General features: G+C 38.4%; 3 protein-coding genes and 1 non-coding gene across 4 annotated transcripts in view; 2 read left to right on the top strand and 2 right to left on the bottom strand.

The window, feature by feature from the left end:
* Positions 1 to 33: 33 nt before the first annotated feature.
* Positions 34 to 10452, bottom strand: LOC135758669 (uncharacterized). The gene is made up of 8 exons (XM_065273266.1): positions 10357 to 10452; positions 7947 to 8126; positions 7446 to 7634; positions 7060 to 7236; positions 6838 to 6979; positions 3386 to 3942; positions 2728 to 2869; positions 34 to 875 (listed from the first exon to the last, which is right to left on the bottom strand). Exons 1-8 carry the CDS (start codon positions 10450 to 10452, stop codon positions 43 to 45), a joined length of 2316 nt encoding a protein of 771 aa, XP_065129338.1. The 3' UTR covers positions 34 to 42.
* A 479-nt stretch (positions 10453 to 10931) lies between these two features.
* Positions 10932 to 18704, bottom strand: taf7 (TAF7 RNA polymerase II, TATA box binding protein (TBP)-associated factor). The gene is made up of 13 exons (XM_065273152.1): positions 18457 to 18704; positions 18243 to 18278; positions 17923 to 17999; positions 17277 to 17355; positions 17050 to 17183; positions 15808 to 15931; positions 15665 to 15723; positions 15197 to 15269; positions 14738 to 14848; positions 14139 to 14333; positions 12874 to 12986; positions 11447 to 11506; positions 10932 to 11207 (listed from the first exon to the last, which is right to left on the bottom strand). The coding sequence occupies exons 2-13, from the start codon at positions 18259 to 18261 to the stop codon at positions 11163 to 11165; spliced, it is 1089 nt and encodes a 362-aa protein (XP_065129224.1). The 5' UTR covers positions 18262 to 18278; positions 18457 to 18704; the 3' UTR covers positions 10932 to 11162.
* A 240-nt stretch (positions 18705 to 18944) lies between these two features.
* Positions 18945 to 19016, top strand: trnae-uuc (transfer RNA glutamic acid (anticodon UUC)). Its single transcript has one exon. It is a non-coding gene; the product is annotated as a tRNA-Glu (tRNA).
* Positions 19017 to 19828: 812 nt separating this feature from the next.
* The window catches only part of elf1 (E74-like ETS transcription factor 1), a 47148-nt gene continuing 41337 nt past the window's right edge, over positions 19829 to 25639 (top strand). The window contains exon 1 of the mRNA XM_065273129.2: positions 19829 to 20451. The gene's annotated coding sequence lies outside the window, so the exon portion shown is untranslated. The remainder of the gene's footprint in view (positions 20452 to 25639) is intronic.

The following is a 25639-nucleotide window of genomic DNA, read 5'->3' as shown; positions in this document are numbered from 1 at the left end:
TAGAAAGTCTCATAGATTTGAAATAACATGAGGGTGAGAATTTTATTTTTTCACTACAGACTTATTTTTCTTCTTTTGTTTGCGTTTGACACTACGAATGGATTTTTCTGGGTTTGTGAATGATGCCTCAACACTAACCTCCTCCATCTTCAATTCTGTATGTGTCTTTCTTCTCTCTGTTAAACCATCACCACTCGTGTCTCTGTGCTCCTCCGGTCTTTCTTCCCCTGATGCTTGAGTGCTTTCCCTTTTGCCTGGCTTTCCTTCCTCTTTATTGGTGGTCTCATCTTGGTCATCTTTTTTCTTTGTAATGTCATTGATAAGTAGAGCTTCCTCCCTGCTATCTGTTTCGGATCCTTGTCTATCTTTTGCATCTGTGACAGTGTTTCGGACTAAATATTCTTTATCTACTGCATTATTATCAGTTTTTTCATTTTCTTTCTTTAGGGTCAGAGAGCTCTGTTCTTTGTTCAGACTGTTTTTGTTCTCACCCTGTCCTTCATTTTTATTACCGGCCTCAACACCGGCGTTCTCGTCTGTATTGCCACTACCGTTTGATGTCTGTTGTCCTTCGGTTTTGTTTTGAAGTGATGACATTTTATTCTCACCCTCTTGTTTCGCTTTTTTCTTCTCCTTCTTTCTCCTACTGGTCTGCAGCTTCTTCTCCCACTTCTCATAGGTGCTGGTCCAGTAGTTTTTGTTCTCGCTAATATACTTTGCTCTGAGGTTATCGCTCATCTTCTTAATCTCCTGCTTAACGATAGGTTTGAACTTGGGATCCAGACGCAGAACCATAGCGAAATCTCGACGGGCTTCATCCTCGTTGAATAATGCCGAGTGAGCCCGGGCCCGCTGGTACACTGCCTTCAAATTATCTACAGGGGAGATGAAAGAGAGAGGGAAATAGACTGAAGAACAGCAATGTCACATTGCATCGAATTCAGGATAAATAATTCATGCTAAAGAAAACAGTGGTTTTCATTCTTTGCATCCAAGAGGGGAAACCGGGGGAAAGAACGATGCAATTGGTTAAACTTCTTGGATCAGCGAAAAGTGAGGGATTGAGATGGAGCCGGTTCATAAATCAAAACTTACAAAATGTGCAGTGCTGAGGATCCTGAGTCCAAAAAACTATAACAGCGGGGCCACACAATTTTTTTATCAGTCTACCATGAAATAAAGTTTACAAGGTACCTACTTTTTTACGAGTTATATATTACATTGTAAAAAGTGTAAGTTGGATAAACTTTAAAAAAATATTTAGTAACACTTAAAATATTTAGGTTTTTATCAACTATCTCACTTTAATTGAAAGATTTAGGTGAAAAACCTTCAATGGGTAACACCTGTAATTGGGTCCCCAAGGCTTCACTTAAAAAATAATTTATTCAATTTACTCAATTTGTTTAAGGTAAGTGGTCGCAATCAATTTATTTAAGATACATTTAAACAAAAAAAATTATTAAAGCAAAACAAAAAACTTTTGTTTAAATGTAGCTTAAATAAATTGATTGCAACCACTTACCTTAAAAAAAAATTAGTAAATTGAATGAATCATTTCAGTGTTGTATCAAAAGAACAACCCAGTAACTTAGTATTGGTAAACCATTCTCTGCAAGCATGAAAAAAATAGGTAATTGAAATTTGGCTCCCCTTGTGATGTCAGAAGGGGATAATATTGCCTCTAAATCTGCACTATCCAACCATGGCACTTCCATTTAGTGCAGAGATCAGCTCATTTGCATTTAAAAGGACACACCCAAAAACGGCAATTTTTTGCTCACACCTACAGAGTGGCAATTTTAAAATGCTATAATAAATTATCTGTATGCTACTCTGGGGACACTAAATATTTATTTGACATTTTAAAAAAGTATTGTAAAATGTCCCCTTTAAAGTAAGAAAATGTAAGTTGCTAAAAATTCAATGAATGTAATTTTTCTTTTTCTTTTGTTTTTAATTATAATTTTTTTAATATTTGCACATAGAAAAGGGTAAGGAAAGGAAATAGAAAAAATACTCATATATCCATAAATACATAAATTCATTTTTCTAGGTTAATCCAACTTAATTTTTTTACAATGTATGCATTAAACTCTTTATTTTAATACACTGTCAGAATTTTCTTTTCTTTTATTTCTTACATTTTTTAAAAAGGTCCTAATATGTACCATTAGGTACAGATAAGTATACATTTGGGACCAACATATACTTCCGAGGTACTAATATTTTATCTTTAGGTACAAAGGTGTACTAAGGGGAAGGGTTCTGCCGCAGCGAGGGAACATTTTTGGCAATTTCATTTTGGCTATATATATTTTTTGCCAATAGTGTTTTTCCAGCATTGAAAGTAAGTGGGCCACTACTTAAATGAATGTTTTTAACAGTCTACTATTATGGTCTATTCAAATTAATCATAACCCACCCCAAAATGTCACATTTAGAAAAACTGTGGTTGGTAACTTTCAGATGGTTTATTTGCCAGATTAAGCTTCTTTATGGATCTGGCTACACAAGACACAGTATATAGTAAGTGATATAGCTCAAGGCCCTGTGTGTTTTACTGCAGATGTAAATAACTGAGTAACTGGCCTGTTGATTCTGTTTAGTGGAGTATCTATATATCAGAGATCTACATCCACTGCTCCTGCCAAATCCCCAACCGCATACATAGTAGAGTGTGAGAATCTTGGTCCATTTCTGCAATGACTGTATATACACGCTCACCTTTATGCGTCTTCAGCAGTTTACTGTTGAGTTGCACCACTTCGCAGTATTCCCCAAGCTCCAGCTTACACTGACTGAGGTTTAGACAGAGTGCCAGACGAACTTTCTCCAGAGATTCCCAGTCTTCCCCTTTATGTTCCACCTCAAAAACACAAAAAGATAGTGCTCAGCCAGCCATATATGGGATTATAAATTTACACATACTGTATATTTTCTGGAAAGATCTCAGTGGTGCTTGCCTGTGGCCCCTTATGTGTTGGGGATGGTTGTCAGGTCAGTTCTTCTGCTAAAGACTTTTAAAAATCAGGTTCTGGGATGTCTCTAAGGTATGGCTGCTAAGCGGTTGCTTACTGAGCAAGGTCAAGCGCATGTCTCTATGATATTTTCATCCCTGGATCGTTCGGGATTGTCCTTCAATGTAAGTCAATGGGATCGTTTTACCCATTTTATTGTCCTTCAAATGCACCTCTCCTTAACAAGCCGCATAATTCAAGGTATCATCATTCATGTCCTTAGCACAAATGGTATGGGGCGGAATATGTGCTGAATTTTAATGTCGAGGGTTAGGCTAGCATCATTTTTTTTTTTTAAATACATATACGTGTGCATTCTTCAAGTCACGTGTTATTTATTTGCTTTATTTCGTAATCAGGCTCACCTTCGTTTGGAGATGGTCTGTATACTCCAGAGCCTCCTTGAACTTGGCACTCGCCTCCTCGTATCGATGCTCCTTCACATAGAAATTGCCTTCATCTTGGAGCAGCATAATTAACCGTAGCATCTGCTGCCAGTCCTTCCCATCGGTCAGAGCTGTTATCCTGCTATTGGCTCCCGCTGCCGACTCTTCACTTTTGGTGTCACGCTTGTTTTTCTCTACTGCTGATCTCTTCATTTCCTCCTCTGCCCCTGTGACCTCTTCAGAGGGTTGAGAGCGTTCTCCTCGGCTTTCCTCTTTTAAATGCATTGCGCCGCTATCCAAGCTTTCCCCTCCCTCCTCTGGTTCCTCTTCTTTTTCTTCAAGAATGTTCCAGTATCTTTCTTTATCCTCCCAGTATTTTTCTTTCATTCTTTCGGAGAGAAGAGTCAGTTCTCTGTGCACCAGCTTGGACAGTGTTACATCTAGGTTGGCCACCATCAGGAAGTCTTTTCTGGCCTCCCGCTCACTCCACACGGCCGAATATGCCTTTGCTCTCTTGTAGTAGGCTTTGACGCAGTCTGGATAAAGAGCAGAGAGATTGAAATTGCACAATGGGATTGACGTGCTAGATTGATGTCTTTGCAATGCGCCTTTCTGTTCAATGTACCGTGCTGTGAGTGCCATGTTTTTAATATCAAGTTGAAAGAAAGCAACACCTATTCTATTCTGTCAGATGAATGCATCCTGTTTGAATGGCACCTACAAATGGCTTTCTGGACTGGACAAATGCTTATATATAAATTATTGTCTTAGGCAACCCAGTGCTAGTTTTATGTTTCTCATCTCACTTCTTACTTCTTGCACAATTTAAATCAAATTTTATTTTGAAATGATTCCCTACCATGTTTCTTTAGTTATAACCCTGCTGAAAAAAACAGCATACCAGCAAGACCAGCATATATTGTGTGCTGGCTGTTTTTCCAGCAGGGAAATCTGGTGAGCAATTATATTCTAAACATACTTATTACAGAACGTTCTGGATTGCTTGAATCGGATTGGTCAGTGGCGACATTCCAAGGTTTGTCATTCCCAGATAACAGCCATCTGAAGCTAATAACAGCCTCCTCTGGGTGCTGAGACAGATACAGTTTAATACTTACATAAGTATAAATTCAATATAAAAATGCTTATTTAAATGGGCCATATTGGGAAAATCAGATTTTTTTCTGTTTTTAAGTGCTGCAATTGAGTCCCTCAGTGCTTCTATAAACCTAGAAAATGTGATAAAGAACAAACCAGTAACTTAGTTTTGGTAAACCATTTTCTCCAAGCATTTGAAAAAATAGGGCAAAAAAAGATTTTAAAGAAAACATGTTCTTAGTATTTTTTTCGTGTTTTCAGTAAAAATTATCTAAACATTCTTAAATTAAGATGCTTTTTCTTTATGAGCAAAACAACCCAAGAAAATAAGTCTAGATTTTAGACCAAAAATATCAAATTTAAGTGATTTTGAGCATAAAACAAGCAAAAAAATCTGCCAATTGGGTAAGCAAAAAAATCTTTTTTTAAACACTAAATTAAAGAAAAATTTGCTTACCCCACTTTGCTTGTTTTATGCACAAAATCACTTTCAATTTGATATTTTTGGTTAAAAACTAGACTTATATTCTTGGGTCATTTTGCTAATCAAGAAAAAGCATCTTAATTTAAGAATATTTAGATATTTTTACTGAAAACACGACAAAAATACTAAGAAAAGTTTTTCTTGAAAATTATTTTTTTGCAATGTAATTGAAATGTGTCTCCCCTTCATAATAATTTACATACACTGGGAAAACCAACGATTTATTTGACATCTTAAAAAAGCCTTTAATAACATGTATAAGATTTTATTTACCAGTAATTAAACCAAATGCATGTTTATAATTTGTTGTCCATATTGATGCACAAAGTAGCATAAACATATTTCACAACTTCTTTTGCCCTGTCGTTTACTTTTTTTTATTGCAAGTATAAAACAAAAATACTGATATTGTATCAAACAATCTTGGATGACATAGATACAATAAGTATAAAACATCGTTTTTTACTTTAACTTTGGAAAAAAAACGCAAAGCTCGTCACTGTCCTTTTTTACACAGCCGCCCAATCACAGTAGAGGAGGGGCGGGACAAACACTGCATTGACCAACCATCATACTTGTACAACTCAACAAAGCAGAAGTTAATATTAACGAGTACTGCCTATTTATATTTAGTAATATTCTTCAAAATTGGATACTAGTAATTTGTAACTGTCCTGGATATTCCAAATCACAGGAATAACGTGCAGTGCTTCCAAAGCGCTCTCAAGCGCCACCATGCTGGTCGTTTTCAGAAGAGCACCACCAGGTATCATTTCAGCTTGCTTAAAATTCTTTGGTGGACACAGATTAATTTATTGCTATGAGTTTCTTATGCATTTATGCAATATAATGTAGCCAAACCAGAGAATGGAGTCCAGAGGATTACAGCATTCCTAAATATGCAATTTGCGTAGCTGTAGTGTAGTCGTGCATAGGCGTGGAGTTACTTATGCTTATTGTGAATGAGTGCACGCGCGCCCTGTTTACGAATGATTGGAATTCATTAACATTCACACATTTTACGATCAAATTTGACGTAACTTGACGAAGTATTTGTGTAGGGAAGGCTTCGTTTTTCACGTATTTACTAAGGATTTCATGAATGAAGCCTATTGTGTCTACATACATGTAAACAGATTTTTTTTTTTTACAATAAACTTCCATAATGTCAAAGTAATTACAGTGCTCTGCTATGTACCCAGACACACGATTACACATCAAATCCTTCCTCAGTGTTAAGAGTACTCAAGAAGCTGCCCAAGATCTCTTTGACAGTTCTTTCCTACTCTTTCATTTGATCATCCTCCTTCACTAACCCTTTCACCCATCCAACACTAAACAGACTTCTCCAACACTGGCGAATGCATTAGAAAGACGATGTGTTCCCGGAGGGTGACACAGGAGAAAGACAAGTGGTGCAAAGAGCAAAGATGGAAGATTTGCAGTCAAAGAGACAAGAAGGTGTGGGTGACACACAGGCCATGAATTCTGGGAATTCAAGTGGACAGCATCCCTGATGTAGGGTAACCACGGGAGTCTTAAGTCACAGTACAGGCTGCATATGCATAAGGCTTATTAGGAAAACTACCCACGCTGCCGAAGCCACATCGGGAGGCGTTACATCTGTCACTTTACATGCTTCAAGAGAGCTTACACAGAGCAACTTCTGTCCTGTCTGCTCATGCAGTCAACCATGTTTTAACAAACCAAACCCACCAAATACACACTGTCACTTGCGATTATTTAAGCGAACGCTAATGAATTATTTGTAATACTCCAGGGTTAATTCTAGATGTTGTCTTATTTATAGTTCTGAATGAGGGACGTGAATGTATTCCAATGAACCCACCTTTGTGTTTGTCCAGGAGCTCGGTTGTGTGTTGAATGACCTCGTAATATTCCTCTAACTCTAACATACACTGACAGTAGTTCAGAACTAGAGGAATGATGAGCTTGCCCAGATTAACATAGTCTTCATCTCCTGGCATCTCCTGCACAGGAACACAAACTCATTTGCATTCATTTAAGCGCATAGCTTTGATGAAAAACTGAATCTTTACTGTAACTTTACCCTGGATTGGACCGTACGGAGCAAAACCACAGCTTCCTGGTACTTCTCGGCAGCTTCCCGAAACCGGCCCTGCTTGACCAATGCGTTGCCCAGGTAATGAAGCGAAGGCACAGCCTTCAACTTCTCATCTTTCTCCATCATCCACGATTCACGCTGGTAGGAAAACGGGTCGCCTACCTGAGGAAGACAGAAAATTGGAGCGTGTTTGTCTCGCCTGGCTGAGGATTAAAAACATGGTCTGAGAATTGGGAACAGCGCGCCGGCGTGTAACACTGGATTGCATAACAATCTGTTATGCCGTGCTGGGGTGGCAGTGAGAAATCGTTTTGGGGGGTGGATTTAGTGTGTACTTTAGTGAGTATGGTGCGAAGATGTATGTACTGTACCTGGATGAGCTCCATAATGAAGATTAAAGGCTGTGGTGTCCTCATTATCTCATCGAGCTCTGGAAAGCCTGTGGAGTGGTAGTGAAACATGTTGCCCATGCCACACATGTGTTTCTGGCCCTCCAAAGGGTCCTTCCCCTGAGCAATCAATCGCATCCCCTTTGAGACCATTGGGTAAAGGCCTGTGTGCTGAGCGAAAAAGAGAAACTGTTTTCATACGGCTTTTGAGATAATTTTTTACATCGACGATCTAACCTGAGTCATTAGTCTCATTTGACTTGCAGAATGGATTTAATTTCAGGGTTTGGGAATAACAACAAATGTTAATAGAAAACGTAGGAGGCCACCAAAGGTTGTCTCATATGCATAATGAATCAGGAAAATTCTCCTTATTTGAAGATTAATTAAGTTCCAATTTAAGCTGAAGTGATTATCCCAGCAGAAAGAGTACAAACAGTGGGAGGCAAAACAAAGAGAATTGGTTTTAATTCTAGCACTTACTACGGCATCACACCAGAACTCAGCCACTTCTCCGATCCTCATGGAGGTTAGGAGCACCTCCCACACCTCCATCTTGAACATCTTCCCCACAAAAATTTCAGCGGGACGCTTGTTTTTGCGACTGTCATCTATGACTGTTCTTTCAAAGTTATCCAAAAGAGTCTGGAAGTGGAACACCAGCTGTGTGGGTAGAACAAGAGAGAAAAAGAGAAAAACACCATTAGTAAAAGCAAAGATGTTTACTCCTGTTAAATATGCCATATGCCTTTCCACTTAAGTGTAGATTTTTAGCGGCATCTAGTGGCGAGACTGTGAATTGCAACCAACGGCTCAGTCCCGTTTACCCCGTCCTCTCGAAATGCATGGTAAAGCTACTGTAGTAGCGACACAGTTAAAAAAAGTCTTTGCTGCCTTAAATTTTTTTGTTAAATCAATTTAGAAGTCATTTTAACGTATTAATATTTATCTTGACTAGAGATGAGTTGTTATAACATATAAAATATAGCAACTCAAAATGTAGAAACTCATTTTTGTCAAGATAAATAATAGTAAGTTTAAATGAATTCAGCGAGTGATTTTTTAAAATGCACAGAACAAACATGTAATCGTCTGAGACAACGACGGATGCATCCAATTTGAAAGCTGCATCCTCCTCTTTTTTTGTCTTCCTTTTTTTTTATTAATTAACTTGCAGTCACATTACAGCAATACTCATAATAACATACAAAATAGAAATTACAATCAGACAATACAAACAAACAAACAAAAAAGTAAAAACATACAAATTAAGTATAAAAAAGAAAATAAGGGCATGAGATCATCATACAAATAACGTAAAAGCTTCACACAAGGACCTAGTGCGTTTTGCTTTATTATTTTTCAATCCAAGAAGTAACTCTACATAATGTTTCATATCTATCTGAAATAACAAAAAGTTAGGTTTTCCTTTAGCCCATTTTTGTTTATGTATATGGTATTTTCCCATAATCAATAAAAGATTAACGACAAAAGTCTCATTTGGTGGCAATTTTTCTCTATTAAAATAAAAAAATACATCTTTCTCAAAAAGATAAACTTTTATACCAAAACACTTATAAAGGAGGCATTCCAATTCTATCCAAAACATTGAAAGCTGCATTCTCTGAAGGTTGTATTTGAAGGCCAATTATGTCACCGTGCAGCTACTAAGGCTGTCCCAACTCAAAAAGATTCTTCGACTTCAAGCGGCGCCGCAAGAATCGATAGCCGAATTACGGAACGTATCGCGAGAGCGAGACGAAATATGATTTCTTGAATCATTCTCGCGATACTTTACCATCATCCGGCTGTCGGTTCTTGCGGCGCCGCATGCCTAAAAGGCTCCATCAAAAGCCTCCAGATGTGGCCTCGAAATGCGTCCTTCTTTTCCCAAAAACGAATTATCCATCAGATGTTCACAGCCTTGGCTATCCCAAGATTCCATGCGGGCATCTGGTTATTTAAAAAATATATTTATAATTGTATATAAAAATGTATATATGTTTTGCAAAATAAAGGTCTTTGTCACGGTTTTATTATTTTAAATGATTTTTTAATTATGTGAATTACTTTTGTATATTTCTGTGGTAGTTACATTTTATATACTGTTGGGTAGCTAAATCTGCATCAATGCGTCATATTCTTTAAAATAAAAAATCTGGCTCCACATTTATTTTTAAAAGTCTCGTGTCCCACTGACCTGCGCAGTGGGCGGGGACAAGCAAGTGACGCAAGTCCCACCGTTGGCTAGACAGTCTAATTTCTGTTCGCAGGCTGCACCCTTCAAAGACCGAGAAGATGCTTTTATCAGTGCATTTCAGTTATACATTTTATCACTGTCTCACCTTTGTGCTGCTAACAATGCACGGTAACAATACCAGCAGAGCTACAGGAATATATTTTAGGTCTTTACATTAGTCATCATTATTAAAAGGTCACACATGCACAGCCTTCATGGCAATGTCTCAGTCTTTTTCAAGTGCTGTATGTTGACCAAAACGCCATGACGGAATGAGAGCACACTGCAAATACAGAGCACAGCTGGTAAAAGGAGGGATTAGTGTTGGCATTGTCATGGAAAATGTTTGTCATCCTCTCCAGGCTGAGGGCCATATGGCTGGACAAGCAAAAGGGGAAAAAGTCACCTCGCACAGGCACAGTGCCACTACCACCATCCAAACTGATGGGTTGCCAAACGATTATGTGGACCAAATGTTTCAGGTCACAGATACAACATTCACATTATCAATAAAATCAGGCTACAACCATTTCTAATCAACATAATGGTTGGACATTAACCCATCCAAACAAATGTCCACTGAAAACCATTTATCACCACCGGTGATTGATCTGAAATCCTCTCACATCATCCAGTGCTTTATTTCCCCCTTACCTTAGTTCCCTTTGGAAAATGCGGCAACGGTCCCTGACCTCCGTGCAGAATCTTCTTCTTCACTCCGGGATGGTTAAGCAGATACGTCTCTTCCATTTTGAGTACTTGAGAAAAGAGCGTTTGTGATGTGTGCTTTATTGAATAAGTCTAAAAAAGAAATGTCCCGTGGTCCGCGAGAGACGCTTTCTGGCAGTGTTAATTAGCAGGCTGGGGAACAGATACGAATCTCACCCTGTATCCCAATGCTGCCTGTCTGCTTTCTGACAGATGGCTGGATTACCAGGTTGAGGATAGCCACTTTAATCTGCCTTGGCTAATCTTTCAACCCCCATGAATCTTTAGTATAATCCCCTGTAAGAAGTGAAGTGACGGGGCAACCAGAAAGCAGAACTCAATGCATTGAGTTGAGATCATTCTGGAAGCTCAGTAATCCCAGAAAGTGTTTGCTGGAATAATTGAGTGGGAGACAGAATGATTTAGATGCATCTAGCAGGACTTTTCAGTTTGTTTACCTCCGTAATGGGAGTAGCTTTCAAATTTGCTGACTACACGAAACAGTGAAAACTTGGCTGAACACGATTTCAAAAATGAGTTTATTCAAAATACTGCAGTTAATTCAATACACCACACAGTCTTGCATAAGAAGGCATCACAGAAGCTTGTGTGACAGGGCCATAGGTCAGCACCTAGACAATTATTTAGCTCTAAAAACACAAATCTAAATAGTGCAATACACTAAAACTGGTGGAGTGTTCAGCAGTCATCTGTGGTCCTTTGTAATGAAGTATCTTGGTCACTGTCAGGTATCACTTATCCATCAGTGAGTCCAGCTGCTCTTGCAGTGAGGCCAGCTGTTGGAAGAAAATAATAATGATGGATGGCTAGCAGTAGGGGTATAATTGAAGGCTAAGTGAAATATGCTTTACAACACCTCCAACATTATTACTTTTCATGCTCCCACAGGCAATTTCTGAGTTTAGGTGTAAACAAAGAAAATGGCATTGATCAAGGGCCAAGGGTGAATTAAGGAAACATGCAATGCAAAGTAACTACTCTGTTCATGCAGTACTTGGTTTGCATGTAATCTTACCTGTTCCATCTCCTGCTCCTCTTGATGAATCATATCGTTCAAGTGAGACTGAAAACGATCCTGGAAAAGAGCGAGGGAGAGGTTTGATGGAGCTGACTGTACCCAGTTTTGATGTTAGCCATTTGTGAATGTCTTGGCTGCTTGTAAACAGATCTATTTGATTTGTGGCCGGTGATTGGAGCTCAGATGAGCATGACCTTTCCCTGTCCACTGTGACTGTAATGACCGCTGACAAATTTAGCCTGTGCCTACTACACAGCCCGACTGATTTGACAGTGTTAAAGGGACACTCCACTTTTTTTGAAAATAGGCTTTTTTCCAGCTCCCCTAGAGTTAAACAATTGAGTTTTAGGGTTTTGGAATCCATTCAGTCATTTTCTGGGTCTGGCGGTACCACTTTTAGTATAGCTTAGCACAATCCATCGAATATGATTAGACCAGGAGTGGGGAACCCTGGGTCCTGGAGGGCCACTGTCCTGCAGAGTTTAGTTCCAACCCTAATCAAACACACCTGAATTTCATTTTCAAGTAATCCTGAAGACTTTAATTAGATTTTTCAGGTGTGTTTAATTGGAACTAAACTCTGCAGGACAGTGGCCCTCCAGGACCAGGGTTCCCCACCCCTGCATTAGACCATTAGCATCGCCCTCAAAAATGAAAAAAAAGAGTTTTGACATTTTTCCTATTTAAAACTTGACTCTTCTGTAGTTACATTGTATACTAAGAGTGAATGAAAATAGTCCCCTTGGTAACTTTCAATAGCTGGGAACTTTCTTCAGGAACTGCGTAATATCATTGCGCCTGCTGCAAAGTCCTTGATAATTACGCCAGAATTAGAGTATAGTTTCTAGCCATATCTGCACAGAAAATCGCCACTTTTAATTTTGTTGTTCTTAGCACAAAATGTAACTACAGAAGAGTCAAGTTTTAAATAGGAAAAATATCAAAACTCTTTGGTTAGTTTTGAGCGCGATGCTAATGGTCTAATTAGATTCAATGGATTGTGCTAAGCTATGCTAAAAGTGGTACCACCAGACCGGGAGATCGGCTGAGTGGATTCCAAAATGGTAAAACTCAATTGTTTAACTCTAGGGTAGCTGGAAAATGAGCATATTTTCAAAAAAGGTGCAGTGTCCCTTTAAGCCATATGTCTGACCCGGCTTCATGGTGTCTAAATCCCCCTATCTGTGCATTTGGCACACCAATGCTTTTTTTGAGAAAGCTGACTCAAGAAAATGTAATATTTATGCCTTAAAATGATGCCAGTTGCCTTCCTAGACTATATACAGAGCTACAAGGCTGTGCCATACAAAAGATGTTTTGCCAAGGTTGTGTGTTTACATGACGTACTGTACCAAAGAGTAAGTGTAAAGGTAAGGGCATGAATGTTTGTGCTTTGAAGCATTTAGTGGTGAAAAGAAACTCACCCGCAAGGCTTGATTTTCCACCTCCATGATCAATTTCTCCTGTTGTTTCTTGCGGGCACGTGTTTCCTGCAGCTTGGCCTTCAGATTGTTGATCTGCACCTGGTACTCCATCACTGCAAATCAAACGGAGTCTGTGAGCCGTGCACATGAATTCTAGTTAACACGTGCGCTTTAGTATCGAGCCCCGATGTTGTTATTTCTAATATTAAACTCTTCTTTACCTTTGAAAGTAAATTGATCTGTGAATGTTCGTTTAATCTAAGGTCCTAATTACCCATGAATCACTCAACCCTTCAGGCTGCATAAATACTGAAAAGCAGCTCGTACATCTCTCATACATTTCTCAATAAGAAATCCAAAGCAAATGTTTTTTGGATAATGTATTGAAACTAAAAGATTTTAGGTTTTAACAAAATTCTGTCAATCATTCTTTGAAGTTAAGAGTGCCAAGTCCTATGGTGAAACATTTTTCTTTAAAGGGGGCATATCATGAAAATCTCACTTTTTCCATGTTTAAGTGCTATAATTGGGTCCCCAGTGCTTCTATCAACTTAGAAAATGTGAAAAAGATCAACCTAGTAACTTAGTTTTGGTAAACCATTCTCTGCAAGGATGTGAAATAATAGGTCATTGAAATTTAGCTCCCCTTGTGATGTCAGAAAGGGATCTTATTATAATAATACCACCTCTTAATCTGCACCACGGCACTCCCATTTAGTGGAGAGATCAGCTCATTTGCATTTTAAAGGACACACCCAAAAACGGCACTTTTTTGCTCCTACAAAGTGGCAATTTTAACATTCTATAATAAATTATCTATATGGTATTTTGAGCTAGAACTTCACATACGTACTCAGGAGACACCAAAGATTTGTTTTATATCTTTAAAAAGCCTCCCTTTAAAAATATTTTTTAAACAAGCAACATTTTTTTACATTTATCCATAAATGTTTCACTATGTGTTCCCTGAAAATAAAACACAACACACAACCAACTGAGCTACAGAAAAAATGATGCTTTGGGCAGCATGGCTATTTTCCGGTCAGTTTTGTCCTAGTGCTAATGTGACACAGGGGGCTGTCAGGTGACAGGCTTGAAATATGATGAAGGTCATGCCCATCTGTCAGTCACTGCTATGGGAAAAAAAACCACTAGACGACCGGTACAGCCACCTGACCAAAATACAGCAGCAATCTCATCGTTCAAAAACTCTATCTCTCTGCAATACTGAATTGGGAATTTATATTGGGCTAAAAAAGCATTACCGATCTGATTGTTCCTATCGTTCTCGTCTCGACCTCCATCGGTGTCGCTTAGTTTCTCATGGAGCTGCCTGACCATGTCATCTTCGGTGTCCATGATGTTCAGGTCTTCATCCTCGTGACGTTCACCCTCTTCGTCTTCATCCTCGCTGCTGCTGCTGATGTCGTTGAAGATTTCCCGAAGCTCATCGTGTGGGACTGAAATGAGAGATAGAGCTTAGCAGACAACCTGAGAATGAGTAAAAAGTAATCTAAGTTGGTTTAGGTCTACTGCTAGGTCACAAAACCTAGTTGCTGCCTAGTGCTTAAATAAGGAGCGGCCTCCTAAGCAATGTTTTAAGAGAAATGTAACCTTGTAAGTGACTTGCAAGGCCTTGTATCAAACAAAAAAAGTACATAAGAGACCTTTACCATGTTGACTCTAATAAAAGTACAGGAAGAGGAATGAGACAATTATTTACTACGACTGAAACTACAAAGTGCTCAAGCTTCTCAGTTTTCAACATTTCGCTTACAGATTTTTTAACTTTGCAAGGCATTCTGGGATTTCTACATACATGATAGCTTTTGGAACAGAAGTCTTTTGTACAAAAACGATTTACCTGAAGAGCCATGACCCTTGTGTCCAGAGGTTCCAGGTGAAGACTCCAGATTGGATAGAGATAAGCTGTTGTCAGGTTCTTTAGTCTCATCCTCAGCAATAATCTCCCATCCTGATCACATGGTAAAGGTTTATATATCAATAATTCTTTTATCGTAACCAATAATCCCTTTGTCCATATAACCTCTGGGTTTTTGACCTAGCTCATTTTCTGGTTGGTTATAACACCATGCTGTCAAGCTCCAAAAAATTGGTACGTGACTCATTCCACCTTTTATCCGCTTATACTAACATGCACCATTTGATCAGTGGGAAAGTCTGCCACCTGGTGGAACGGCTTGGTATGACAGAAAAGGAAGTGTTTTGATTAGGCAATTGTGCTGACACCTGCAAGTGGATTGTGTATGGCGTCTGCGTCAACAAAACACGAGAAGGGGGGAGAAGAGATTGAAAAGGATACGAACACCGACGGCTTCGGCGTCTGTGCTCAAGAGCCTCTTCACTTCCTTTTCAACATCAGGTGACTCGATGTACTGCAAGATAAATCGAGTTAGAATTCAGCCCAAGAAAAAACGCTCAAAAACAGTAGAAACGCATCCAATCGCACACGTGTACTAACAACAGATACTGGCTGTGTGCCAGAAAAAACATTAAGAGATTAAAAAAGGAAAGCAAATCAATATAAGGAGATTTATTTAAAACTAGAGCCTTGCATTTACTCTCAGTCATAGCAACAGGCAAATTACTTGGTCACAAATGACTTTATTTAAATGTAAATTTTATTGTGCCCTTAACTCGTTACTCTCTTCCTGTGATAGTAAACATATTTACCAACTAGGGCTGAGCGGAGTTAAAATCATCAATAAAAGCAGAAGAAGATAAAAAAGGAGAACTGGGTAAATGCTCAAGGGAAACAAAACAAGGTTACCTTCTTCTTTGCTGTCTTTCTGAACCGCCTCTTTCTTGTGTTCTTTAGGGGTAGGGTAACTGAAGAGAGACAGGGATATTACAAGGGTTTACTAGTTACAAACCACTTACCAAATTCCAGTACAGAAGGGAGGAGGTACTTACTGCCGTGATTCCAAACAAACTTCTTGTCTCTGTCCTTATCTTTCTTTTTGCTTTTGGAGTCTGCAGTGCCAGTGGGCTCCTCTAGAGGAGGGTAGAGATCTCCATCCAGAGTACACACAAGCATCTAAAACAGAAAGTCAAAAGAATGAAGAATCACACTTAAGCAGTTAGTTAAAAAAATTGGGGTGAGCTACAGCATCAGCTTTGGTGTTTTAGAAAAGCTTTAATGAGATCAGCCTTACTTATTTTTCACTTTCTTTATGAAGTAACAAACAGAAAACACTGGAAATATGTACACAATTTCCTTCTGGCAAAAGTCAGTATTTACATTCCTTGGCATTAAACACACCTTAAACACTTTTTGTGGAGACTGAAGTCCTGAACTTATTAGATTAGAAGTTAGGCTTTCATTTCGTTTAGGTTTAAGAAAGCCTGCAGGTTCATGCTATTGCTCAGTTTAAGTGGTTGTCACACTTAATGCTTGACACAACAACTTATAGTTTTAGTATGGTTTTAAATACGGCATACATTTCTGGTTGTATCCTTATAAAGGGACTGAGAAACAGTTATAGATTGATGGTCAATATACCATTGCAAAAACAACACATTTTTGGAGTTTTATCCTTGAGGGTATGTATTAAAATTAAATGTCTGTCAGTAGCTTATTTTACATGTTTTAAAGTGCACCTATTTCATTGCTAAAAAACAAAGTTATTTTGTGTATTTGGTTTATGGTAAAAAAAATCATTATTTTCCACATACCGTACATTTTTGTAACTCCAGATATACTGCTTTCCTCAAATGCATTGAGTTTGTTCAAAACTCATCGATTTGAAAAGCGCTGCGTCCCTGATTGGCCAGCTAATCTGTCAGCCTTCATTGGCCTGAATACCTCTGACGTCAGCCAGAAATGTGACGCTCCTTACCATGTTTGAAAGATTCGCTCACAATGTGATGCTAACAGGAGTAAATTTACAGGCTGTGAGTCCAAGCGGGAGGAATTATGATAATGTCGGTCTTGTCCACGTCAACAGACCCAGGCCGTAAACTGTTGCCTACAATCCATGTAATGGTTGTAGTCCAAGAAAAGATATTTACGGCACGTCATCGTTTACTTTGGGGTATGTACCTTTTGCATATCGTTAACATGTACTAATACACACAAACACACCAAAGGAAATGTAAAATCATGAATCGGATCATAGTTGCCCTTTAAAGTGTGTTTTGCTGTACATTTCTTACCTGACAGATATCAGCAGTCTTGTAGAGGGTCTTTTTGTCAACAGTTTTTAGGGATTCCAGAATGCAGGGTAAATCTACTAATTTACACGCTAAAGGAACACGGTCCACACGCACAATCCCATGGCGTCCATCAGCTAAAGGAAAATGGTAACAAATACAGTTTTTGAAAACTGAAGACTGTGTCAATCAAGTGATTTTGATTCATAAATTCGCAAAGTCCTTCTTACCATGCAACTCTATTGTAAGTCTGTCTTTCATGTTCATGCTACTAGACTGGGCAATCCGTCTGACTGTGGAGGCGTATTCCTAAAAAATAAGTTATGTCACTGAATGAATATATTAACATATTTAAATAATCAAAATAATGTAAAATAGTTTTTGTATATTACTGACAAAAACGGTCTTTATGGAGTAATAGTTATACTCAGTTACTGATTTCAATATCAAGTGTCCACACTGTGTAATGTGTATACATCGATATCATGCTGTTCAAATCCATAATTCAAGTTTATGACCTTATACAAATATGCCATTATATAGGGCCTTTTTTAATCGTATTTACTAATCACGTGAGGTTAAAGGAACATGAAAGAATACTTTACTCAACATATTTCAGTGATACCATGTTTTCATTTTCAATCCAATATAGATCAGTCTTTGTACCTCTTTAAGACTGTACCTGATTATGTATTACTAAGTATTTTTATATAACATGTTATTTGCCTTATAACTCTTGAATTACTTATGCATTAATTGATTGTTATACAATTTAACACGTACTATTGAAATGAATATCAGCTGTAGTGTTCTGCATTACTCACTAATATTAAATACCACATTTACTACATTAAATGACACAATAAAGTAACCAACCTGAGGAAGCCGCAGAACAAACTGACTCTCCAGTTCATGAGGAGCATCTTCTTTGTTTTTGGAGCCCACCTTTCCCACTGAAACAAAGAAACTAAGTTATAATAATTCATCTCTGACATATTTACAAGAATGTAGGAGAAGGCTTTTTCAAAACATTCTGTGAATCAATAGTCAACGATGTTAACTGGTAATAACATTGGACTTTGATATACACCATGATATACAGATATGCTCATATACTTTTACTTTATTGAAAATACCACTATTGTCATGAGTGTAACAGAGAAATAAAGTGAATACACCAATGTGTTTGGCAGTACCTTTAGTTTTGGAGGTCATCTTTGGCTCGCAATTTTCTATAGAAGGTAAATAGTACATATAAAAAGACAAAACAAATCCATATTTTTCTGATAGAAAGCGATAACCTGATGGTATGTCAGCAATTTGTGCAGATAAATGCAACGTTCAAGATCCAAAAATAATGCATAATGAACAAATAAACGTAAAACTGGAGGATGTAAATAAAACACTCACCCAAAACCACAAAGAAGCTAATAGGCTAACGTTACAGAAGATGCCGCCTCATATATGTATCTCGTATATAGCAGCGAAGAGATGTCAGTCAGTACGCATTCGCTTAGTAAAACAAATAACAGCATAACATGCCCGGAATAAAAAGTTATTATTAAAAGAGGAAACAACACAAATGTTGTTGTGAGACAGGAACTTGATGCTATGCTAACAACTTTCTCGGTGAATTATTGCGCGCGCAGTCAGGGCATGTTTACATTTTACTGACACCTGCTGTTTCGAAGCTGAAACTACAACATCTGAAAACCCGTAACACTACAGTTCATATACATTATGGTGAGTACAGTCGATTTAAAGTCACCACATAATGCGATGATAATTGTGTTAGGAAAATAAATATATATATAAAACTGTATGAAAAAATACAAAGATGCTCTCCGCACAACGTGTCAATACGAATGTATGTGGAATATCCGCGCTTACACATATCGTCCCATATGGTCTAGCGGTTAGGATTCCTGGTTTTCACCCAGGCGGCCCGGGTTCGACTCCCGGTATGGGAATTACGATTTTTGATATTAAATGAATAAGCTAAACTTTCGTAGAAAACAATCAAGACGCGTATAAGCGAGTTTCTTCTAAAAACATTTAAGAACAGTGTACCTTATGTTTATGTAACTAACGTTACTCATGATGCGCGTAGATGTCACCCTACAAATCAAACGTTCATTATGTTAATGTTGTGTGTGTGTGTGTGTGTGTGTGTGTGTGTGTGTGTGTGTGTGTGTGTGTGTGTGTGTGTGTGTGTGTGTGTGTGTGTGTGTGTGTGTGTGTGTGTGTGTGTGACATCAGAATCTGGACAGTTGATAAAACATTAACCATAAACCAATATTAAACGCGCATTTAAAGTGGAAATAACATCATCAGTCGTATACAAAACCCACATGCGCACGTTGCACTTTGGTCAAAATGAAAACAAAAGTGAAAGGTCCTCATAGGCCTAACTTAGTGACTCAACTTGTAAATATCTAGATATTTACATAAGGGAAAAGAGAAAGGGAATGAATATGTATTTGCTTTTGGAAACTTTATGTATTAAATATGTACTGATATAAATGTGCCTACAAACAGAAAAAAAAACATATCTAAAGTTCTAAACGATTTTGCCTCTTAAATGCTGAGAATATACAAATACATCCCCTGACCACAAACAACACTATTAGCCTTACATTCCCCAAACAGGCACTTTCCGATAATGGGCGGGACAGTTGATGTCATTAAGGGGCCGTCTGAATTTATTTGACATCAAACGCTCAGTATCATTAAGGGGTTGTGTTCCAATGTATTTTACATAACGAACACTCACTCACCTGGGGGACAATGCCATTTACTTCATTAATATCTCATTGTTACATCTGAATATGAGCTTTTAGCCAGAATCATGCCAAAGCTGGAACGCTTTACACTTTAATAATTTAAAGTGTCAACACTGCTCGCACGAAACATAGCCTCTTGATTGGTCAACTGGGATCCAACGTCAGGATTCTACCACCAACAACCTGAAAGACGCGTCGCGCGCTTGCCGCGTCCACAGCTTGGCCGATGAAAACTGTAGCGTGTCTTTTTTACGACTAGTCGGTCCCTTGAAGTGTGGACAGGGTGTATATGCTGGACCAATCGCTTTCGAGGGAAAATGTGAGCGCAAGGAATTCCCCACGCAGTGAAAACAGTGTAACCTTATGTTAGACAGGAGTAAAGACACGGAGCTTCAAGAACAATGCGCTTTTCGTAGTTTTTTCCTTTTATGCCAAAGAGAAAGTCATTTATATCCAAGAAGACATCCTGAACTGAATCGGAAAAGAGGACTGAGATGATGGCACACTGCTCAGGATTGGTTTCATTGAAATGATCGCACCGTGCCCATCTCCACTTATCCAATGTTAAACTTTAAACGGCCGAAGTCACCTTTTGTACATTATGGCAAATTGAAATAGAAAGGTAAGTGTTTGGATGGAAAGTGTGATATAATGTACTTCACATTGTTTGTATGCTTGCAAAGGCTTTTAACAAAGTAACCAGTTGTTACTTTGTTGTTAGGCTACTTCTAGTAAGTTAGGTGCGCGTGCGCTTAATGTGTTTCTGGATTTTAGAAATTGCACATGTTTTGCGTGTTATTGTTTTTATATCACTTACACGTTTTAAATAAGACCAAGATACACCGGACCACCTGGAAACGTACTGGTCATCAGAATGATCTCGTAAAGTTTTATGATCTCCCATAATTTTTCTTCATACATCTAAATGGACCCTAGGATTGCTCTGGGCCATCTCTCTCTCTGTCTCTCTCTCCCTCCCATAACTGTGCACTGAGTTGTTCCAGCATGATTGAGGGCATGTGACCAGAATGACTTGTTTCGTGTTAGAGTCTCTTGTCTTTTGTCTAAGGCTGACATTGACTGAATCAAGACACAGTGAGGGTCTCACATGAGCGTGGACAATAAGTCATCCAGTTTTCTCTGTGTTGGGGTTTGTTGTGCATCAAAACTGTTTTCATCCAGTCCAAACACTCGTTTGTCAGACTTCGCATGTTTATATTTCACACTCATCATGTTGTTTTATCACTTTCCTTGACAATTTGATAGTATAAAACCCAACTGCTGTCACATAAACTCATTGCATTTTTTTGTTAATTTGTTTTCTGGCTTGTTGTCTAGCTGTTTGCCAGATGTTTACATTTTTGGTCATTCAAAACTCTCCTTTGGGACATGCGTATTTAAGCATCGTGTTCGGCTGTGGTGTTTTTAGGATACCGTTCGTTGGGAGGTGCAGGGTCAGGGAGTGCTTGCGTTTTCTTGCTTTGGGAGTTTGTGATGTTAGTCAACTCGGATCATCCAAAAAATTTTATCAGCTGATTATGATACCACCCTCCCATTAAAGCCCCCTCTCCACCCTTAACACACCCCAGAGGCCCTTGGCTGGAAATTCCAGTCTTCTGAAACTAATTATCCCCTGTGAGCGGCTCTCTTAGCTGGTGATATCCTTATTTTAGCTTGGTCTTTTCTTTAAAAATAACTTTTGAAATAACTTGATATGATTTTATGCCTCAGAATTGAAATGCACCGGATTGCGCCTTTGAACTGGTTTGCCCAAAGGCACAAACATGCTCTCACTGGTCTCATCAGATGAGGCACATGGCTGAGAAATCCCAGAACAACAGAGGTATGTTGAAAACCTCTATCTTGGGAACATTCCCTGTGGTCACGTGAGACTTATGACCATGATGGTAACATAAAAGCAGTTGTAAAAAGTTTGACCAACTCATTTCACTTTCTGTAAGCGCCGACTTTGTCTTGGCCTGATGGTATAGAAAATCACATGAGATATGACTTAATGGGCTGTCTATTGATTTGTCTCCACATCTGAAGTCATCAGTCTCTATAAACTCTGTATCCAGGAACTGCATCACCAGGGCATCATCAGCTGAGAGCTCTGTGCAACATGAGCCGTCTTGCAGACAGATTACAGGCATCAGCAAAGATATTTGAAGTATGCTAGAAAAAGAAGGCATGAGATGACACATCATTTTTCTGTGTATGTTACCTCACCATTCAGTATGATGCAGTGTATAAAGTGCACAATTGAGTAATTGTCTACAAAATTTTCTACATAAATGTTTTAAACATGCAATTCTAGGACATTGGCAAGCATAAACAAAATATGATATATCTCTGTTGTTGGGCCTAACTGAGTAAAGTCCATAGGTTTCCACAAGGTGGTGGTGTTCATATACAAGCATACTGTATGAGGGATCATATGATATGTGGTCATATTAGTAATGGTACAAACTGCACTATGGTATTGTTCTTTGTGCTTGATTCAATACAAAGTTTTGTAAAAGAAACAGTATTTTGTAACATAAAAGGCTGATGGGATGAGTCCCACACCCAATTCAGCTATTATGTTGCCAGGAAACGTCACATTGTTTTGAAGCATGCGTTAATGATGCAATTCACGCCACAATCATATTTTAATGGAGAAAGTAATCTAAGCCATCTGTTTGCCTTCGTGTCAGCTTAATAGATTAGTATATTTGGGTCACTTTAATGTCACAGTTGTGTAGTCTTGCTGCTCAGATGGCAGTAGTCAAATACGTGGGAGTCTCATTAAGCAAGACATCATGGAGATGCAAGGTCAAACTGATCAGCTTAGACTGGTTTTGTTTTGACTAAGGACAGAGATAGAAAGCTCGGGTTATATTTGCAGACACATCTTGTTGCTGATGGCCGGGTAATGCCATGGGAATGATGATGTGGGTATACAGTGGCAGAAGAAGTGTATGCTTAAGTTTCATCCCAAGCAAGAAGTGTTTATTATTATAAACACTAATAAAGTTTTTATTCAAAAAGATACCTTTGTTTATGTATTTGCTTCTAGGCCCAGAAGTTACCAGAGTAACAAGGCGTATATTTCAGTAGTCATCAGAGCACATTATAACGTCCTGTTATTATTAAGAGTCACTGTGTGGAAATAACTGGCGCTGATGTTGAGTAAATGTTCTTGAGAGTGTTTGAGCTTTAGATGGTCCATTAAAGGAGCAGATGCGACTAATTCATCCAACTATTTACACTTGAGGGTATAAATCGTCTAATATGTAAAGCATCACGGCACATTAAATAGAAGTGCTGATCAGTGAAAGCTCAAGTCAGTTCGTTCAGAGAATAAAACAGAATCAAATGAAATTTTTTTGTTTAAAGGTTTTTCTCTAAAGGGAATTTCAGAACAATTGTCTGTTCCTCCCTCGGGCTTTGATGTGAATTATTTAAACGGACTGAGACATTAGGTATTCATCTGGCATAATACTTTCCAGTGTCCAATGCTATTTTGACCAATAAGCTCTGAAAGAGATGGCACTACCATCAGCTCAGTTTCTGATATATTTTACAATAGTGAAAGTAAAGATCATCACTCCAGATAAACGAAAGATTTGATTGAGTAAAAAAATCAGTGTTTCTGTGCATATAAATAATGCTTTGTGCCCTCCTCTAATCAGTACTGTCCGTCTATATGTGTGATTTGAACTGTCTGGAATGTTGGCCTTGCTCTTTGTGTAATGTTTAATTGGTTGAGGTTTTCCGAGGAGACACGTGTAACTAGAGGGTGGTAACTTTTTTTATAAAGTCCGACATTTGACATGAAATTAAATAAATGATCACAGTTTTATTTTTCTTAAAAATAGCAATCCTCAAAAAAACCTATGCCTCATTTTCCCCTGGTAGTGGTTTAACAATGTACATAATTACAATGATATCAAATTCCAACTTTGTGTAGCTAAAGGTAATACATTAACCTAGGAGAGTGTTAATATAAACTACCCTAGGGTTTCTCAGTGGGAGTGTCTTTATTTACCTGTTCGGAGCTGTGGACATTTTATCACACAGAGTTGGTCATGGAAGAAGTGACTCACCACCTCAAGTGTTGTCCTGGAATTTCCTTGAGAAACTCCCTTGATCCCACTGAACATCCACATCTTTGAGGTCAGAAAAGTTGTATCTGTTCATGATTTGACGTTTTTAGTTGACCACATTTAATTTTCTTGTCCAATTTACAAATGTTTTAGTGCTGCCACAGACTCCTCTGGATTTTGGTGTGGCATTCAATTAACCTTTACTTCATCAGTGAATTCAAGCACGTAATGAACTGAACTTTGGTCACCTAGGAGTTTAGAAGGGCATGTTTATGGTGAAACTGTTTGTAGGCTCATTTCCCAGCAAAACCTTTATTCATAGATGTCCAAGGATGTTTACCTCCAGTTTAACACCATAATTCCTTCAAGGCATCTTCCTCTCGACTTTATGGTTCTTCTTTCTGGATTTGATTATGCTCTGCTGCGCTTTTCTTAAGTCTTGCTTTCCTTTGTGCTCAGAGATTTGAAGCAGTCATCATCTGACCTCAGATTCTCACAAACAACATGACCAGCCCTGAGAAGTGCTTTGTCTTTGTCGATTATCTCAAGGTTCTGTCTATTTTTGGACCTGTTTATTTATCCCAATGCATTTCGTTTCGCAGCGTGCACTGTTATAGGGGAGAATGAAGTTGAGGAAAAAAATAAATTTAGTACATTTTTAGTAAAACTGATTATGTTTTTTGTTGTTGAGATATTTGCATATCAGTTGGTCAGTTTATATTGACTTCAACCTGTAATGACATGTCAGGGCTCAACATAAAGGACTGCCCGGTGGCCCGGGGCCAGCGTGAGAGACATTCTGGCCAGTAAACAGTATTGTTACTTGCCCGGTCGGGCCAGTGCGTGCCCTCAGTCACTAAAATATATTTTCTGCCTGTGGCCGTATGTCTGAATGTATTATTATGGAATGTTATCATCGAGACACATTTTAAGCTTTGCGAACATTAACTTTTCAGCAATGTCATGAGGTTTCTCCTACCTTATTGGTTGCTTATTACATCATCTGGTACAGAAAAGAGACGGTAAGATGGTGGGGGTGCCGGCTGAAAACATAATTATTTCACATCTTGGAAGCAGACATTTACTTGGTTAAAACACGACGAAAGAAATGATGCAATGTTTTGCACAGTTTGCCGTCAGTTTCCAGGTAAAGCAGACAAGTCAGGAGCCTTTTTCGTTGGAACATGTCTGTTGTATATGTATTAGGGGTGACCCCGAATAGTCGAAGATTCGATGCATCGATACGAGAAGCCTGATTCGACTACCAATCTCACAGTCGAATCGTCGCAGATGTGTTATGAAATGAGGATCCTTTAATTTTGGCCGTACATGGGTGCACTGTGCACAAATCTGATTTCACATATAACAGCTTTCTCACAATATATTAATATACAGCATATTATTATAATTCTGCAAATAATATGTGAAGTATCAGCTTTCAATAAATATTTTTAAAATGCGTTAATAAATTCAGCAACCCCTGTGACCGGGCTACACGTCCATAAGAGGTTTCTATGTTAATAAACCATTGCCTCTTTGTTTCTACATTTTAAAAGAAAAAGCTGGCAATTCTGGCTATAATTTCATTCTTTTAATAATTTCTTTATTTTATTTTATTTATAAATCACTCTGGGTTATCTGATGTATCTATTTGGCTTGTGTTTTGTTTTCGTGCACTTGAGGCATTTTGCACATTTGTTCCGCACTTTGTTACTTCTGACC

The sequence above is a fragment of the Paramisgurnus dabryanus genome, chromosome 16 (assembly GCF_030506205.2).
Source record: "Paramisgurnus dabryanus chromosome 16, PD_genome_1.1, whole genome shotgun sequence".
NCBI classification, from domain to species: Eukaryota; Metazoa; Chordata; class Actinopteri; order Cypriniformes; family Cobitidae; genus Paramisgurnus; species Paramisgurnus dabryanus.
The sequence above is the reverse complement of the archived record's forward strand: the minus strand, read 5'-3'. Positions and strand labels throughout refer to the sequence as shown.